Source organism: Lentinus tigrinus (assembly GCF_003813185.1).
Source record: "Lentinus tigrinus ALCF2SS1-7 unplaced genomic scaffold L226scaffold_4, whole genome shotgun sequence".
NCBI lineage: Eukaryota > Fungi > Basidiomycota > Agaricomycetes > Polyporales > Polyporaceae > Lentinus > Lentinus tigrinus.
In genome coordinates, this window is record NW_027137913.1 from 1,821,006 (window position 1) to 1,836,725 (window position 15,720).

Below are 15,720 nucleotides of genomic sequence, written 5' to 3' on the forward strand. Positions count from 1 at the left end.
AGTCCATAGCCAAAAATCACTCACAACGCCGTCCTCCGTGTGTCCGAGCACGCACACATAAATACCCAGCGCCCGCGCTCACGTACGCTCAGAGCTCCGACGCCGCGTTGCCCCACCCAGCCAGACTCGCCCCGTACGTGCCAACATTCGCGATAGACGCGAGGCTCGTGTTGAAGCCCCACGACGCGGCGGCCTTGAGGCGGTCCGAGAGCGAGTCCGCGAGCGGGAAGTCCGGGGACGCCGCAGACGCGTCGCGCCCGAAGAGGTAGTAGGCCGCGCGCGCGCTCAGGAAGGCGAGGTGGTGCGGGAGGTAGAGGTACATGCCGGTGAGGAGGAGGCCGAGCGTGAGGTACATGACGACCACTGTGTGCGCACGCGCGAGTGTGTCAGCGCGCATGGTATTGAGATGGAACGCGATCACGATCACGAGTGGGGGAGAGGGCGCGCGTCCTCACACGACGGACGACGGACGCGAGCGGTGTCGACGTGTCCGCGCGGCGCACGGCGCGCGGCACACGGCGCCCGCAGCGTGAACGTGGAGATGGAATGTAGGAGTGGAGAAGACGGCTACGAGTACTCACTGACGAGGAACTTCTCCCAAGGCTCCAACATGGACAGCGCGAAGGTGACCTCGACCCAGACGCGTCTCCTCCACAAGAACTTGCCGACGACCGAGCGCGGCGGACTGTAGGGCAGGTGGAGCCCAAACACGATCTGCGCGATGGTCGGCTCACGCTTCCACTCGGCGTAGGACATCGCGGAGGTGTAGTACGCGGGGTCGGCGACGGCTTGGGTTGATGGCATGGTGGCGAGTTGCGGGTTGCGGATTGGGGGTATAGGACGGTTGCTTGGCTGGTACACGCGTAAGGCGTTGTTTTCGTGCCGTGTCAGTCGTGCGCGTGGACGCGGGCCGTTCTGTGCGAGGCAACGGGGACCGGGTGCAGAAGCAAAGGAGCGAATGCAAGACAAGACCTGAGACGAACGCGAGCTCTCTACCGGCGCAGACGACGAGGAACGAGCTGTCGTGAGGAGCGTCGGGGAGGGAGAGTCGGGGATGGGGGAGGGGAAAGAAGGGCAGGAACAGAAATGTGAGAGGGGGCTGGGAAGATATATAGCTGTGGGGGCGCGGCAACGCTCTTCTTCGCCCGCCAAGGGCAACGCCGCTTCGCCGTCGCGCGTCGCGCCATTTTCGCTTGTGCTAAGTCTTACTCCAACGCTCCAACCAACGTAAGTTACTTCATGTCCGCTTCCGCGTTCTAGCAAGGCGTCCCAGCGCCGATCCCGCTGAGTCGCTCTCAGAGTCAAACAGCCATCTGAATCTTGCTGCCTATGTGGTGTCGATGGACGTACACCTCGCGCAGCCGACCTACCCCACAGGCTTATCACTCCGATCGAACGTGCGCAGCGATGCCAACATCACGGGTATACTATAGTGTCGCTCCTATAGGCCACACCTCGGGTAGGTACCTGTAGGTACATAGCACTCAGGCACAGCACGTACCAGATAATCATACGGGCACACGCTGGTGGCACAACGCGCTGTCAGGGCCCGTTGCACACAACACACCGTACCAGTAGAGTACCAACGAACATAAGTTGCAGTACTTACGTGCGCAGGATGGTGGCGCGGGAATACGGGAGGAACGAGCAACAGATATTACGCACCACCGGAGCGCCCACCCGCCCGGATCCAGTATCACGTAGCAAACGACCTTCCAACGCAAGGCCTCCCTGCGCTGCTGGTTGCAAGCAGCTGAAGGTCGAGATGGTTATGATTGACCGCGCACATCGGAAGGCGGAGATAGCTCGCGGTAAGCACAAACGAAACGACGACCCCAAAAGATTCAAGAAGCGCCTCGCCGGTGGAGATGTTGCCTTCGCACGGGCACGGGTGACGGGCATGGGCATGTCGTCACTCCTGCACGACCCCGGCGACAAGCCGGAACACTGTCGCATATGCTTTGAACTCATTCCACACGTCGGGGGCGGGTCCGGATATGATACTGTGGGCGAACATACGGCGGATCCAGGCTGAGAAGGGGTCCCCGGAGCGGTGGTCACCGTCATGGCGTAAGACAGACACAGCACGGAGGACGTCCGAGTGAGACAAAATGCATTGGACATGTCGGGCCGACGAGCGAGGGTATAGTCAGGACGGAGTAGTGTTGCCAAGAAAGTGTACGAAGACATAGTGGCGGCGGCAGCCCGTGCGCAGCTCCAGATCGCGAATCGGGTTCTCCCCTTCCTCGCGAGTCGTGAGTAAACCTATATATGTAGGCACGTACCTTGCGCGCGTCAAGTGTCTTCTCGGACTCCCCCACCTCGACTGTGCTACACGTACCTGAACTCTGTCCGCCCGCCTTGCCCGGCCCTATTATCAAACGACTGCAGTTTGGACGACCGCAAACTCGGTGTGCGCGACGGCCTGCACAGATGGCCCAAGCGGAGCGGGGCTCAGCGAGCTCTTGCACCATAGCGGCATGGGCACTCCCAGTCGATCCTTCGAATTGACGAGTACGCGAGAGGGAAGCAGGGGTATACTTGGGGGACAGCGCACGCCCACGACCTCGAAGACGGGAACATACCACAACAACGTACGCACCCCCTCCCCTGTCCTGGACCCGTCGTCGCAGACAGGTTCGGTCTTGACGCTTGCACCTCGGGCGAAAAGAGACTCGCGAAAAGTCACGCAGACGGAGCGCGACGTGGATTACAGCTATGGTAAGCACAATATACCTGCGCACATCATAGAGAATGACGCTCAGCACATCACCATCCACACCAGCCCGTGCCCACGGCCTGTCAGCACGGACGAAGGATGCGACGACTCACAAGGTACGAAAAGCCCATTACAACCGGTGACGTCCCAGACCCACACCCCCACCGTCTATTAATCCATGCCACTTCACTTCGTATCCTCCCAGTCTAATATGTGTATCCTGCATGCAGGCAAACGATGGGCTGGCGCACGTCATAGCTCGCCCACGACGGCGCTTGAGCCGTTCCGCGCGACCCAGCCCGCGACCAGCCGTCGCATGGACATGGCTGTGATCTGGTTCTCCTCGTTGCCGAAGAGGTAATAGAGGGTGCGGCGGTACATCTCAGGTACGTGCGACGGCATGAACCTGAACAGGCCGGTGAACACCAGGGTGAGGAGGAAGTAGACGATCGCCACTGCGTGACCGCTCGTATCAGCACGACTGCTTTCGCGGAAAAAGAACAGGGTGGAGGGGATACGCACAGGTGAGGATCTTCTCCCATGGCTCGAGGAGGGAGAGGCCGAGTGTGGTCTCGAGCCAGAAGCGCCAACGCCAGAGGAACGCGCCGACCGCGCTCTTGGGTGGACGGTACGGGAGCTCGATCCCGAACACGGCCGACGCGGTGTTCGGGACGCGCTTCCAGTCCTCGAGCGAGTTTCCCATTGCGATTAGGTTGTGTGTGGCGGGTGCGTAGGCGATGTGCTGTTGCGTATTCGCGTGCGGGTGCGCAAGAACGGTGCGGTTAACCGAGGCGGAGGCGGGCGGTCGGTACACAGGTGGTGGCACAGGGAGTATGGTATGGACGGGGACGGTAGTATGTATGTACGCTCGTCAGGGCACCTGGGGGCGGTCGCCGGCGTGAGAGGTCGTGAGTGCGGGGAGAGAGAGAGGGGGAGGGGACTCGGAGGGAGAGGAGGGATGAGCTCTGCAGACTCGGAGGAGGGGCTATTAGAAATCGGCGTGAAGCGCCCGTGTCCTCGCTTCCCGCTTCGGGTTTAGCTCGCCGATCGCTGTCCCGCCCCTCTTGCTCATCGTCATCCCCGACGAGCTCGACCCCTCTCGCGATACTTACGCTCGTTCGCTCTGCATTGCTGCATATGATAAGCTCGATGTTAGCTGTGCTCTCTCGCTCTCGCTCCGGCGCCGTTGGACGCGTGTCGGTGCACGCCGGAAGCGGCGGAAAAAGCTGACTGTATGGATCTGACCGTTGACGAGCGTCGAGCGCGTCCGACCGGCAGCGCCTCTCCTCCTGTCGGACTTGCGGTGAGCAATGAGCATCATCGGATTCATCCTCGCCGTCTTTCCCCGTTCGACCATCACTGATTGACTCGTTTCCTCGACGTTCATTGGTCTCAACGCACGCGTCTGGGGCGGTCGACGCGCTAGAACCCCTTGGATTGAAGCACAACAATGCTCGTGTAGCCCTGTGTAACCACGCTGCCCGGCGTAGAGGCTGCAGGAGGTCGCGAGTTCGAGACCGGGAGCCTGCCCTTACGTCGGCCGTCCCGCTTGTGCCCGCCCGAACGGCGACGGTCTCCTGTCGTGCCTCACAAAGTGCATTCTTGCTCTGGAACGCGCGGCCGAGGTCTACGGAACGTCATGTCGTGCGTCATTAATTCGCGAATTCGCTTGACCAGCTTGAGCTCATCCTGATCGCATCAGCGGTACAGCACACACTGATATGGTGATGACGCAGTCCGCGACAGCCCCATCGTCCTCAGCATTGTGTGCCTCTACGCCCAGTATGATTATCAAGTTGAGATACTCGTCGTGGTTTGCGTCGGATGGCTTATGACGGGATGGGATCAGGTACGTCTTCTCAGCATTGCCGTTCTGTAGCATATACTGACTTGCGCATCTACTCTTCAGGTCTACAAGCTTAAGTGCCAAGGCTGTAGTCAAAACGCACAGGACTGTCCCGGTCGTGGCGAGCAAGGTGACTAGAGTTGTGTGCATGGTTGCCACATACATATGCATCTCTAGTCCGGTGCCTCGTTGCAATCCTCACATTCACGCTATCCACGATCGCCACTTGCATCGTCACTGTCCCCCGCCTCGCCATCATCTGCGCGACCGCCGTCTTCGTCTTCCTCCAGCTGCTTGTCCCCGTTACCCTTTCCCCTTCCTACCTCTTCCTCAAGGTCTCCATGAGCCTCACCTTACGCAGAGGCAGAGGCGACATTCTTTCCCTTGCCATCGACGCCCTCTCGTCCACCCCCGACTTTGGAAACCTCTGCATCGTGACTCTGGCTGTGCCGCCTGCGGTCACCACGCTGCCCAGAGACCTCCACTTTGACTGGACGACGCATCGCGCTGGCGATCCAAGCTGCACCCCTTCTCGACCCCTCCGGAAGCGCACACGGGAATTGTCCATGAGGAGCTTGTGCTAGAAGAGCTCAGCGCTCAGCTCGCGCACTCCGACTATCGCTGCTCCTGTGTCTGACTTGCCTTCGATAGTTAGTGTCCCTGCCCCTCTCACCCTCTCACCGAGCCTCAACGCGCCGTCGCCTCCGCTCACATCGCTCACATCGATCTCGACCGTTTTGTCACACATCCATCACGAAGACATTCCCGACATGTGTGACGCACATCGCAGAACGACTCCCGATCGCCCCCCCCCCTTCCGATCGCCTTCCTCATGTCCATTCTGGTGCAGGGACTCCTCTCCACGTTAGGTTGGGTTGGGCTGTAGCTGTTCGCGCGGTGGTGGGCAGCTTGGGTCTCTCCCGGACCGGCGTACTCGGTGCTGTCGGCGGGATGGGCCTTCTCTCTTGTCTCTCGTCTCTTATCTCGTCTGCAACGTAAGTACGGTGTATCGCTCGAGCTACTTGGCACCACACCACTAACCCTCCGCTTCAGACTTCTGATACAGTTCTGCGGCACGAACACTGAACATTGGCGCAACGATCGCGATCCTGCTCGCGCGTGTCCGAGTCCTCCAGCTCTGGGCATCCTCTAACTCAGGTGCCAGTGCTTCGGGGGTGGAAATGCGCACTCGCGATGGGGCGCTGTACGCGCTCGCGCTGAGGTCGAATGTTGGCGCGTTCACGCTGACGTTCTCCGTGTCGCTCGCGGGGCTGCTGCTGTGGCGCCAGATCCTGCGCCAGAAGGGCATCCATGTGTGCGGGCCGCAGTTTGCGCTGGTGAATGCAGTGCGCTGATCTCGTTCGTCGCGGTGCTCGTGGGGTGTGCGGTGCTTGTGGGCGAGGGTTTCATCGAGCATCGGGGCCGGTAAGGCTAGTGGTGGATTGCGCTGCTGCAGGGACTCGAATAAGTATGTTGTAAGCATCTTTCATCATGAACTGTTCCGTCGGTATTCCTGCTGTTAGTTCTATGATGATGATGATGTTTGGCTACTTACGCGTAATCTTAAAGGGACCGCAGAGCGATGCACCGTGATGGGAGCAAGCAGCAGAAAGATCAACGAACCATAGCTACGTGGGCGTCTACAAGTCTAGTACTACACCTTCGTCCTCGTCCACGTCATCATGCAATCCGCCACCCATTTCGCTCTCAACTCGCCCGATGTCTTGGAGGAGATATTCGGTTGGCTAGGCCTTCACGACCATATAGCAGGCGATGGACGCGATGCGCTCAGAGAAGCACTGTACGCCGCCGCCTTGGTGTGTCGGACGTTCTCGCAGCACGCGCTAGACAGGCTGTGGCATACGCTGGACGAGGTGCATCCCTTGCTATCTGTGCTACCGTCATTCCGCTACAACAAAGACGAAGACGCCTGCGTGAGTATATAGTCCTCAGCGAAGGCTACATATGTGTCCTCGACGCTGACAATTAGCTCCATATGTAGATGTTCTCACGGGAAGCGACGCCCGAGGAATGGCAGCGGTTCGAGCTCTATGCTTGTCGTGTGCACGCGCTGAAATACGATGACGGGTACGAGATCCCCGTTCACTCATCTGCGTGGACGTACCTGCAGAGTCACTGCCAGGCTCACGGTGCACCTCTCTTGCCGAGGATGAAGAGCCTGGTGCTGAGAGACCTGTCCACGTCAGATCTTGGTCCCGTGCTGGTCCTCCCGGGTCCCACCCTCCGTCATCTGTCGATATCGTTCGAGAGCCGTTTGCCGTATCGACTCCCTGGCTCCGCAGAGCCTGTGTTCGCCATGGCGCTGGACGCGGTAGCCGCACACTCCCCGGACCTACACACCCTCCATTTCGACCACACTTTTTACCTGGACGCCTCAGCAGTCCTTGCCCTCGGACGCTTAGCCAGACTCTCGAACCTGAGCTTCTGCCAATGCGACCGTTGCGCCCTCCCGGACTTCCGTGCCTTCTGGACCGCCTCGCCTGTGCCCGCTTCCTTGCGCACGTTGGAGCTCGCAGTGCAGGACCTCCCAGCAGACTTTGTTGCGGGCCCCGGCGGCCTGCGCTTCCTCCAGGTGCTGAAGGTGTGCGGGACGTCGGGCGACATCGACAACTTCGTCCGCGGCATCCAACCTACCAGTAGTCGGCTGCACACCGTCGAGATAGTCTCTTGGCGCCAGTGGGACGCGGAATTCGGGGAAGACTCAGAAGCGCCGCCGCCGCACCTCTCGTCCATCTGCCGCAGCCTCCCGTCGACCAGCCTCCGGTCTCTCGAGCTCAACCTGGACATCAGCTCCGCGACGTCCTCCCCGTGCACGTTTAGCGCCATCGCCGCGGCCCTGCGTCCGCTCTCGAACCTGGCTGCCTTTACGCTGCACGCAGGCCCGAAGCGGATACCCATATCGGACGAGGGCGTACGGACGCTTGGGGAGGCGTGCCCCCGCCTCCGTTCGCTCACGGTCACGCAGCATTATTACAACCCTCCCGACTCGGGGTCGGTGACGCTCGCCGTGCTCGGGGAGATCGCCCGTTCCTGTCCCGCACTGGAGTCCTTGTCGCTGCCGCGACTTGCAGCTTGGGATTGTGTGCCCCAGCCTGAGGAGGCTGAGGTCCCGGTCGCCGCTCATGGACTGCGTTCTCTCGAGTTCCAAGAGGTCGCCGGCGCGGCGGAGCCATCCTTTGTTGCCAGCGCCATAGCACGGATCTTCCCGCATTTGAAGCTTGGCGCTTTGGGGGACAGCAAGAGCTTGGGTGGGAGAAAGGAGCAGGGAGAGTGGAAGCGTGTGCGGGCCATCCTCTGTGAGATGGATGAAGCGATGTGAGCCGGTACCCACTGGCAGCGCGTAACGGCCAGGCAGTACTAAGTAAGTGCATAATACGGACTGGACATTGTCTTTATTTGTAGTCTCCGAGTCATGCTACAAGTGTTTTCTGCTCTCAGTAGGTTGCGCATGAACTACTTCGCCACCATGAAGGCTCGCCGCGGCATCGGAGTCCAATCGCGAGGATCTCACTCGTATGGTCTCCTCTGCTAGAACATATCCTCGCTCACACTTGTTTCTACAGACTCTGCACTGAGGAGCGACAGCAGTACACTTGAGAATTTCCTCTGTACTCTGAGTCGTTCACAGCAACATCATCCAAGGTCCCAGTCGTTGTTGGTCACTCTCCGACCGCTTCTCGACACTTTCGCCCTGGCTGTTGTCGACACTTGCTCCTGGCGACCCCCGCAGGGTCTCAACGACCTCTCGTCTCAGCTGGGACACGCTCTGGCGAACTTACCTGCAGCCGCACCTCCAGACTCCCCTCGAACACTCAGTGACCTCCAAGAGCAACTCGGCGGCCAGTACGCAAACGGTCGAGTTTCTTCGCGCTCCCGACGATGGTTCATACACAGTGCGGCTTGGGTTTCCTTCCTGGCATCGAGAGTAACGTCATTTTTGAATACTGTACGTGTTTATGGATATTCTCCGAATTCCGAATTCGCACCGTCCACAGGCTCTGCAAGCAACCTCCCATGGCGTTGTGTCACTGAATCAGTAGGGGGAGGACAGTAACGACATCGCGCTCTGGCAGGATTTACGTTCTCGTCACAGACCACTCCAGAAATATCCGCGTTCCCACCGTCGGCACCCCGTCCTCTAGGTACCTTCTCCACGAGCCGGATGTCGACCTTAGAGCGTTCCTCTCTCGAACACCTTCCCATCCCGCAGCTCCGTTCAGCTCTCTGGAGAGTGGCGCGTAGCCCTCGGTGTAGCCCTTCTCGTGCCATCTATTGTGCCACCACCCGATGATCATGGTCCATGGACCCCGGCTCGGGCGAGAGACTCAGAGCAGCGAGTGCACGCGCGACGCGGAGCTTCGACAGGTGGAAGATCGCACACACGCAGACGACCGGACACGTGCCCGCGGAGCTCGTTAAGCGTGCGTACGGCGGAGGACAGCGCTGGAGTGGCCGCCGGAGGAACGATGTAAATCGGTGGCGTAGGCTCGGGGAAGGATATCCCCCAGCGTAGTGTTGCGAAGCTTGTGGCCGAGGTCCCAGAACTCTACGTGCGAGTGACTAAGTAGATGAGTACGGGTACTTGAAGCCTGTCTCGGATAGAACTCACCCTGAACGATGTCTGTAGCACGCTGTCCTCGTCTGCAATTGCCTATTGCCTTATGGAGGTCTTGTTCGACTGCAGTGCTCTAAGTCAGTATAGACAAGTACGAGGCTGAGATAACATCACCAACAACCGCATCCGACGTCCACGAAGCATGATGGGTTTCTTGCGGCCTAACTCATCGATATCCGGGTACGTGGGTCGGCTGGAGTGCCCAAAGTTTATCGGAGCACTCCAGAACGTCCTTCGAAGTCAGCAGATTCATTAGCTGCAGAGCGGAGGCTGCTGAGGACTCTGGCGTCGCAAGTTAGTAGGAACTGAAGCCACCCGGCGAACGCAGGCCGCCCGGCACGCACCGTGTCTGTGCTTATGTAATACACTGCCACGGCACACGTAACCGCGGTCACTACAACCCGAGGTTCTTTCCCGCTGTTTTAAGTTCCCCGGTCTTCGCAACACATCGGCGGAACGCAGACGGCAGCAAACACCTCTGAACTGCGATATCCCCTCTTCTTGAGAACCTGATGCTCTTATCTCTCCAGACTGCGAACCACGGCGGCCCATAGTATGCTAGTGCCTCCCCTGACATATCGAGTAGTACTCCTGGTCTTCCTCCTGCAGCGCCATCATTCTCTGTGGTAGTACCGGTATTCTCACATAGGCGCTGTGGTATTCGTTAGTACACGGCCAACGAGTCGGCAACCGCTTTCGGTGGCATCATCAGATGGCAGGCCACGAAGATCGCAACCGACTTCTCTCCCAGGAGGCTTCCTACTTGGGAACAAACCTTCTCCCTCGGTGAATTAGTACTTCGATTTGGGGCACTGGTGCGGTGCACTGCGCCGCGCTGATGTTGATGGCCCTGACGGGAGGTGAGCCTCCAACTTGTGCTCGTGGTTCAAAATTAATAGCTCAGCTACTTCTTGCCGGGGCGCGGCATTCTGTACAGAGGTTTCTTATCTGGCAGTATATCATGCAACACACTGACCGCTGAGCTCCCCTGAGTCTTTCGTGTCCGTTCCCCGCTTGCTAGCCTAAAGACCAACGCTCCGCTCCGTCCGCTTGCACGCGTGGTCGACGATGTCCTCCTCGGCGTTCCCCATGCCCACCGCTCAGGTATACCGTCGGCACGTCCTTCTGCAATGACTTGACTAATACATTCTTTCTGGCGTGCACCAGCTTGTAGCGCTATACATGCAATGCATCTTTTACGGTTTGCCTTCAACGTCACTCATCCGCAACGTAGCTCGCTCACACCAATGTTCCAGGGATCGACTTGATAACCGTGGCCTACGGCTTGCGTGTCCTCCTGTGGACCCGTGACGGGCACTTCAAGGGCAGGACACGCATCACCTGGATCATGGTCGGGACCACGATCGCCATGTTCACGATCGCCACACTGGAGGTGGCTCTCGGGCTGGTACACAACCTCCAGGCCTTCATCTACTATGCCGGCCCCGGTGGTCCGACCGTCGTGTTCGAGGACCTCTCGAGCTGGCTCAACATCGTGCATACCTCGGACTATGTCATACAGACGTTTATTGGCGATGGCATCATGGTGTGCATGACCACTCCCTTATCCTTGCACTGGGCTGGGCCGGAGCTGACTTCTGCTGCCGAACTCGTAGGTGTACAGATGCTATGTCGTCTATGATAGGAACTGGAAGGTCGTCCTCTTACCGGTCCTCCTCTGGCTTACAGAAACGGGCGAGTCATTCGCACACTTACCTCAGCCTCCTTGATAGAGCTGAACGTTAACAGTGTGTGGTTGCGTCGGCGTCTCCATCGAGGCAACACTGCACACCTCAGCCACTCTGAACGAGGCGCGCCTCGTGCCCTACATTACCACCATTCTCTCGCTCACTCTCGCGATGACAACCATGACGACAGGTATGTGCCCCTGTTTGGCCACTCCAACTTAGTCATAGGATAAGGCTGTCTGGTGACTGACATGTATCTAGGCTTGATCGTGTACCGCATCATGCAGGTCAACAATAGCGTCGCATCCCATGACATCACACGCGTCGGCGGGAACCTCAGACTGACCCGCGTTGTCCGTATTCTCGTCGAGTCCGGTCTTATGTACACCACCTCGGTTGTCGTCTTCTTCGGCACATTCCTTGCGTCCAACAATGCCCAGTACGGCGTATCTGAGGTGGTACGCGGAATCCTCCAGAGCCCTGCCAATTCGCACTCGCTGATGTACCGCACCCATAGGTCGTTCAACTCATCGTGAGCCATCCCTTTTCTCCCATGAGCATCACGGCGTGTATCGCTGATGTATCTACATCCTCCACTAGCCTATCTCGTTCACGCTCATCCTCATCCGCGCGGACCAAGCCGCTGCCAACGAAACTTCCACCTTGCAGCAGACAAGTACGACCATTCACTGGAATTCAGGGCCCGTTAGGCTACCCGTCCACGCTGGCGTGGACGGAAAGGCGTCGGACAGGACCCGCGTCGCTGGTTCCGGCACTGCCATCTCTGGGAGCGACGCGTACATGATGGATGACATGGGCCCCGGCAGCGACGGGTGGCATCTCGAGCTTGACTCCGTGGTCTAGTCCTTCGCAACCTGCGGTGCAAATGACTAGTGTCATCGTGTTCGTGTCATTCTCGCTCTGTTTCCCCGTAGGTGTGTGTATTATCTATGGCTGAGGTCCCTGACTTGTCCTTTCGAGAAGTTCGTTCAAGATGTCGTTGCTGGTGTACTGATACTCTTAGTATCGTTGTGTCCATATATATGGTGTAAATATCTCGCATCTCTTGCATTTACAGGCACCGTCCGCCATGCAAAGTGAAGTTTGAACGATAGAAGTACCTTCTTGCGGAGAGCTGTGCCAGGCGCACCCTCTTGGTTGACCTAGGAAGGCACCCCCATACGTCATGCAACACGAGGGGATCGTCAAGAGACCAAGTGCGTCGTGCGGGGACATAGAAGTGCATCACAAACATTGATACTTCCCGCTCAAGGCCTGCCTGGGCCAGTGAACGAAAACTTCTCAGACTCGAACGAAAGTGTTCGTTCGATCTTCTGGGCCCGAGACAGGTTTACGAAATCCCGACCGTTCGCGAGGTGCCAATTGCAATGTCCGCGGATTGATGTATTTATGACACGCGCGTTGCTGTGCGTGGGACGGAGAACCTGGAAGATCACTTCGAGAACTCATGAACACCCGTTGCGTATGCATAGCATGCGGTTGCGATACTATCACCGCTACCTCTTTCCAGTAGACGAACACTTCTCCCGCCACTGAAGTTTACGACATCCCGCCCGTTCGCGCGGTGCCAATGGTATTGCCGCATGTGCCACGCGGTCCCGGTACGCGGCAGGGTGCGTGATGTTGTCGATCTCAAGTACTGACTCATTGCGGACAGACTGATCATTAACAGCATGTCGGTGCGATACTACCGAGGACTCGACTTGATGACTTCGACTTCGGAGAGGAAGTGTTCGTTTAGTCTTCTCCAGCCGAGCAATGTACGACGGCCTGCCAGTTCGTGCGGGATGCCGCTGAAAGGTCCCCAGAGCACAGCCTGTTTTCTGGGTTCCTGGCAGGTGCCGAGGAGTCTGCCGTACTCACAATGTCAGAGAGATCTCCGCATCCTTGCTCTGGAACGGTTAGATATGATCTCTCTCCGGCAGGACAGGCATAATAACGGCGAATAAATAACGATACCGAGCCATGCCAATTATACTCGTACAGCCACTCCCGACATGTACTATCTGTGCGTGTATTCGTTTCAACACGTGTTCTCTCGCGGGCTCACAATGTTATAGACCCTTCGGGACTCAGCTACCCAAGTCGCCCTCCAGACAATCTCGGTTGGAACGACTGTGGACCAGGTTTGACATATCTTTCGGACTCTCGTACGTGCTAACTGGGGTGGGGGAATCAAAGACGGGGCAGCCGGTATCGGCGTACAAGTTGGAGACGCAGTTGTTTTGCTGTTGAGTGGAATATAGACGAGGTGGGATATGTCAAAGGTGGGACAGGTGGAATATGGACAAGACATGTATGTATCGGGATCCTCACCTTTTCACGTGGCTAGCTGCTTCAAACTGTTGAAACTCCGAGGCACATCCCGGCGTCCCCGTACTCGGGCCCGGGGCCGCTGTATCCCGCTATGGGAAATACAGGGGAACAGATACATCCGAAACTGCTCGCTCAGTGCACGCTGGAGACGATTAGCTGTAACATGTAACCACGTCTGGAGGCGGTGGACTGGACTCTAGGCTTGCACGGGCAGCGCCTCCGGCTAGACCCGATCTCGACAAACAGCGCCTAACTGTCCGAATGCCACACTCCAGCGAACACTGACATATTATTGACATGTCACTTTCCGACGGCGAAGTTTGCCAAAGTGATACAGAAACGACAGCGGCGATAGGCGGTAGGTTTTACAACTGCTTCGCTTGATTGAAGGCTGGCAGAAGTCCCGTGGCGCCGATGCGACAGTTCGGGGTGCGGTACTTCTCTCTCTCTCTCCCTCCTCTCTCATCCTCATCTAAGGTACTGAATATTATCTAGCAACTACAAAGGCATTTTACTGAATAGTGACGTCCTACATGCGGCACCATACACTCGGATTTTCGTGGAACATCGGCACGCGAGGGACGGGACGTAGGCTGCAGCCCGCCGCATTATCTACCCCAAGGTTATGATTCGATTCAAGGAACTCCACGATGATCGCTGCATGGCCTACCGTGGTCCAAAGACTGCTCTGTGCAAGGTACCGATCCGCGGTTCGCGGGTTTCTCTACAGTAGTTCGTCAGTTCTTCCTGTGCCTGATCCTCGGCGTCGAGCTATATAGTCTTGTACGCAAACCGGCGCTCTCGCCAACCACCTTTTCCTTCCTCAAGTGTCGCAGTTGGTCGTCATAATGTCTTCAGGAAACTCGACTGTCTCGTCCGCCGAAGAGATTGTAGCGGATAGAGCTTTTTTGTGAGTATGCCTATCCGAGTGCGATGTTCCCATGAGTTCCCACTCATCTATTTCGCAGCTTCCAGCTGAACTGCGCTCTCATTGCTGAAGCCAGTGAGCTCTTGTTACGTACTTTTGCCACCCCCAACTTGAATAACGAGCATTCTCCTCCCGCCGTGCAGTCGTCATCTTCTACGAATATCTCATCACGTTCGACAGTGAAATCCGGCTAGTCTGGAGTCGTCGCATCACGGGTGCAAGTGTCTTATTTTTCCTCAACCGGTACATCATGCTGCTGCAAAATGTCATCACTGTGCCATCCTTTGTGCCTATATCGAATACGGTCGGTAGCATATATCCTTCGGCTCGGCAGCATTTGACCTTGTCTCACCACAGGCTTGTCGCGCTCTGGGGTGGATGGACATTATCCTGAGCTTGCTACCATACTTCGTCTGGAACGGTACGGTCACGGTTCAGCAATCTACATCGCATGCAAGTGGCACTGACGAACATCTCGTTCACGTAGCCTTCTCAACCCTACGGACGTATGCCTTATGCGGCCGTGACCGGCGCATCCCTGCACTTGTCTGCCTGCTCCTTTGTGGACCGGTTGTGGCGAACCTGGTGAGTGTATTATGTACGCTGGAGGTAACTGTATTGACGCAATTCGTAGTATAATATCCCCTACCAGAAGCCAGCCAACTCGCCACCGCCATACAATTGTGGTGTGGCGAACTCTATCACTCTCGCTGTGCATAATAAGTGAGTACCTTCAGGGTTCTTCAGACGTTTCGCGCTGACGACTACAGACGTATGCCTAAACGTACCATTGACGTTAATTGCCTTTGATGCTGACCGGGAAGATCACAGTCGTCCTAGTGTCTCGGTTGAGCTCTATCGCTGCTGACGCCATTGTCATATCCGTGACGTGGTGGACGACATATAAGATAAAAAAGACGGCCGTCCTTAACAATGTCAAGACTTCTCTAGTAGATCTGCTTCTCAGAGACGGTGAGTCGCTCTACGTCGACTCCAGGGATCAGGATCAAGAGGTACTGATCCGCGCCCGTAGGTTCTGTGTACTTCTGGTAAGGACGTCAGTTGCTCGATGGCTTTCGGATGGCAAGCTGACGGACGCACGTCCGGGCGGGCGTGGTAAGCACTATGCTGGTATTCAACGTGCTTCATATTGTCGTCAATTTCGCAGAGGTGAGTTTCCTATTCCGCGGGAGGTGACAGTTCGAGAACGGATGCTGACCAGCGGGACTGTGTACTTACAGGAAGTCTCCTTCATGGGCGACATCGCAGATGTGTACGTTCATTCAACTGTCAGACTTGACATAGCCTGACGAGGCCATCACTTTCGAAGCATCACTTCTATCCTCGTCTCGCGATTCATCATTAATCTCCGCGACCTCGACTCGCGAGACCTTCTCGAGCAGTCACACAGTGGTTCAACTGCTGGAGGGACAGTGGTGTTCGCGTCGAACTTGATTGAGTCAATGGGTGCTCCGCTTGAGCGAAGCTCTATACCGATCGAAGTCGGAGATGGGGATGAACCCGAGACATGATCATGAGAGTCGCTCCAAGGGTGGAGGTATGGAT

At 57.4% G+C, this 15,720-nt stretch overlaps 6 protein-coding genes across 6 annotated transcripts; 4 read left to right on the forward strand and 2 right to left on the reverse strand.

The window, feature by feature from the left end:
* Positions 1–88: 88 nt before the first annotated feature.
* Positions 89–804, reverse strand: L226DRAFT_567625 (uncharacterized protein; the record flags this gene model as incomplete). Its single annotated transcript, XM_067684054.1, has 2 exons — positions 89–363; positions 582–804. The coding sequence occupies 2 exons, from the start codon at positions 802–804 to the stop codon at positions 89–91; spliced, it is 498 nt and encodes a 165-aa protein (XP_067540104.1).
* Positions 805–2,697: 1,893 nt separating this feature from the next.
* Positions 2,698–3,837, reverse strand: L226DRAFT_609944 (uncharacterized protein). The gene is made up of 3 exons (XM_067686105.1): positions 3,242–3,837; positions 2,833–3,174; positions 2,698–2,736 (listed from the first exon to the last, which is right to left on the reverse strand). Exons 1-2 carry the CDS (start codon positions 3,420–3,422, stop codon positions 2,972–2,974), a joined length of 384 nt encoding a protein of 127 aa, XP_067540105.1. The 5' UTR covers positions 3,423–3,837; the 3' UTR covers positions 2,698–2,736; positions 2,833–2,971.
* Positions 3,838–4,512: 675 nt separating this feature from the next.
* Positions 4,513–5,169, forward strand: L226DRAFT_252549 (uncharacterized protein). Its single transcript, XM_067673280.1, has 2 exons — positions 4,513–4,568; positions 4,629–5,169. The coding sequence occupies exon 2, from the start codon at positions 4,714–4,716 to the stop codon at positions 5,053–5,055; it is 342 nt and encodes a 113-aa protein (XP_067540106.1). The 5' UTR covers positions 4,513–4,568; positions 4,629–4,713; the 3' UTR covers positions 5,056–5,169.
* Positions 5,170–6,247: 1,078 nt separating this feature from the next.
* Positions 6,248–7,905, forward strand: L226DRAFT_567628 (uncharacterized protein; the record flags this gene model as incomplete). The annotated part of the gene is made up of 2 exons (XM_067684055.1): positions 6,248–6,499; positions 6,568–7,905. The coding sequence occupies 2 exons, from the start codon at positions 6,248–6,250 to the stop codon at positions 7,903–7,905; spliced, it is 1,590 nt and encodes a 529-aa protein (XP_067540107.1).
* Positions 7,906–9,973: 2,068 nt separating this feature from the next.
* L226DRAFT_251866 (uncharacterized protein) lies at positions 9,974–11,989 on the forward strand. Its single transcript, XM_067673279.1, has 9 exons — positions 9,974–10,061; positions 10,139–10,305; positions 10,369–10,402; positions 10,458–10,747; positions 10,818–10,896; positions 10,951–11,079; positions 11,151–11,347; positions 11,407–11,421; positions 11,490–11,989. The coding sequence occupies exons 2-9, from the start codon at positions 10,270–10,272 to the stop codon at positions 11,751–11,753; spliced, it is 1,044 nt and encodes a 347-aa protein (XP_067540108.1). The 5' UTR covers positions 9,974–10,061; positions 10,139–10,269; the 3' UTR covers positions 11,754–11,989.
* A 2,085-nt stretch (positions 11,990–14,074) lies between these two features.
* Positions 14,075–15,686, forward strand: L226DRAFT_455382 (uncharacterized protein; the record flags this gene model as incomplete). Its single annotated transcript, XM_067675234.1, has 11 exons — positions 14,075–14,136; positions 14,195–14,229; positions 14,298–14,458; positions 14,512–14,575; positions 14,642–14,739; positions 14,789–14,866; positions 14,979–15,126; positions 15,188–15,203; positions 15,276–15,324; positions 15,396–15,427; positions 15,485–15,686. 11 exons carry the CDS (start codon positions 14,075–14,077, stop codon positions 15,684–15,686), a joined length of 945 nt encoding a protein of 314 aa, XP_067540109.1.
* Between the last annotated feature and the right edge of the window lie 34 nt (positions 15,687–15,720).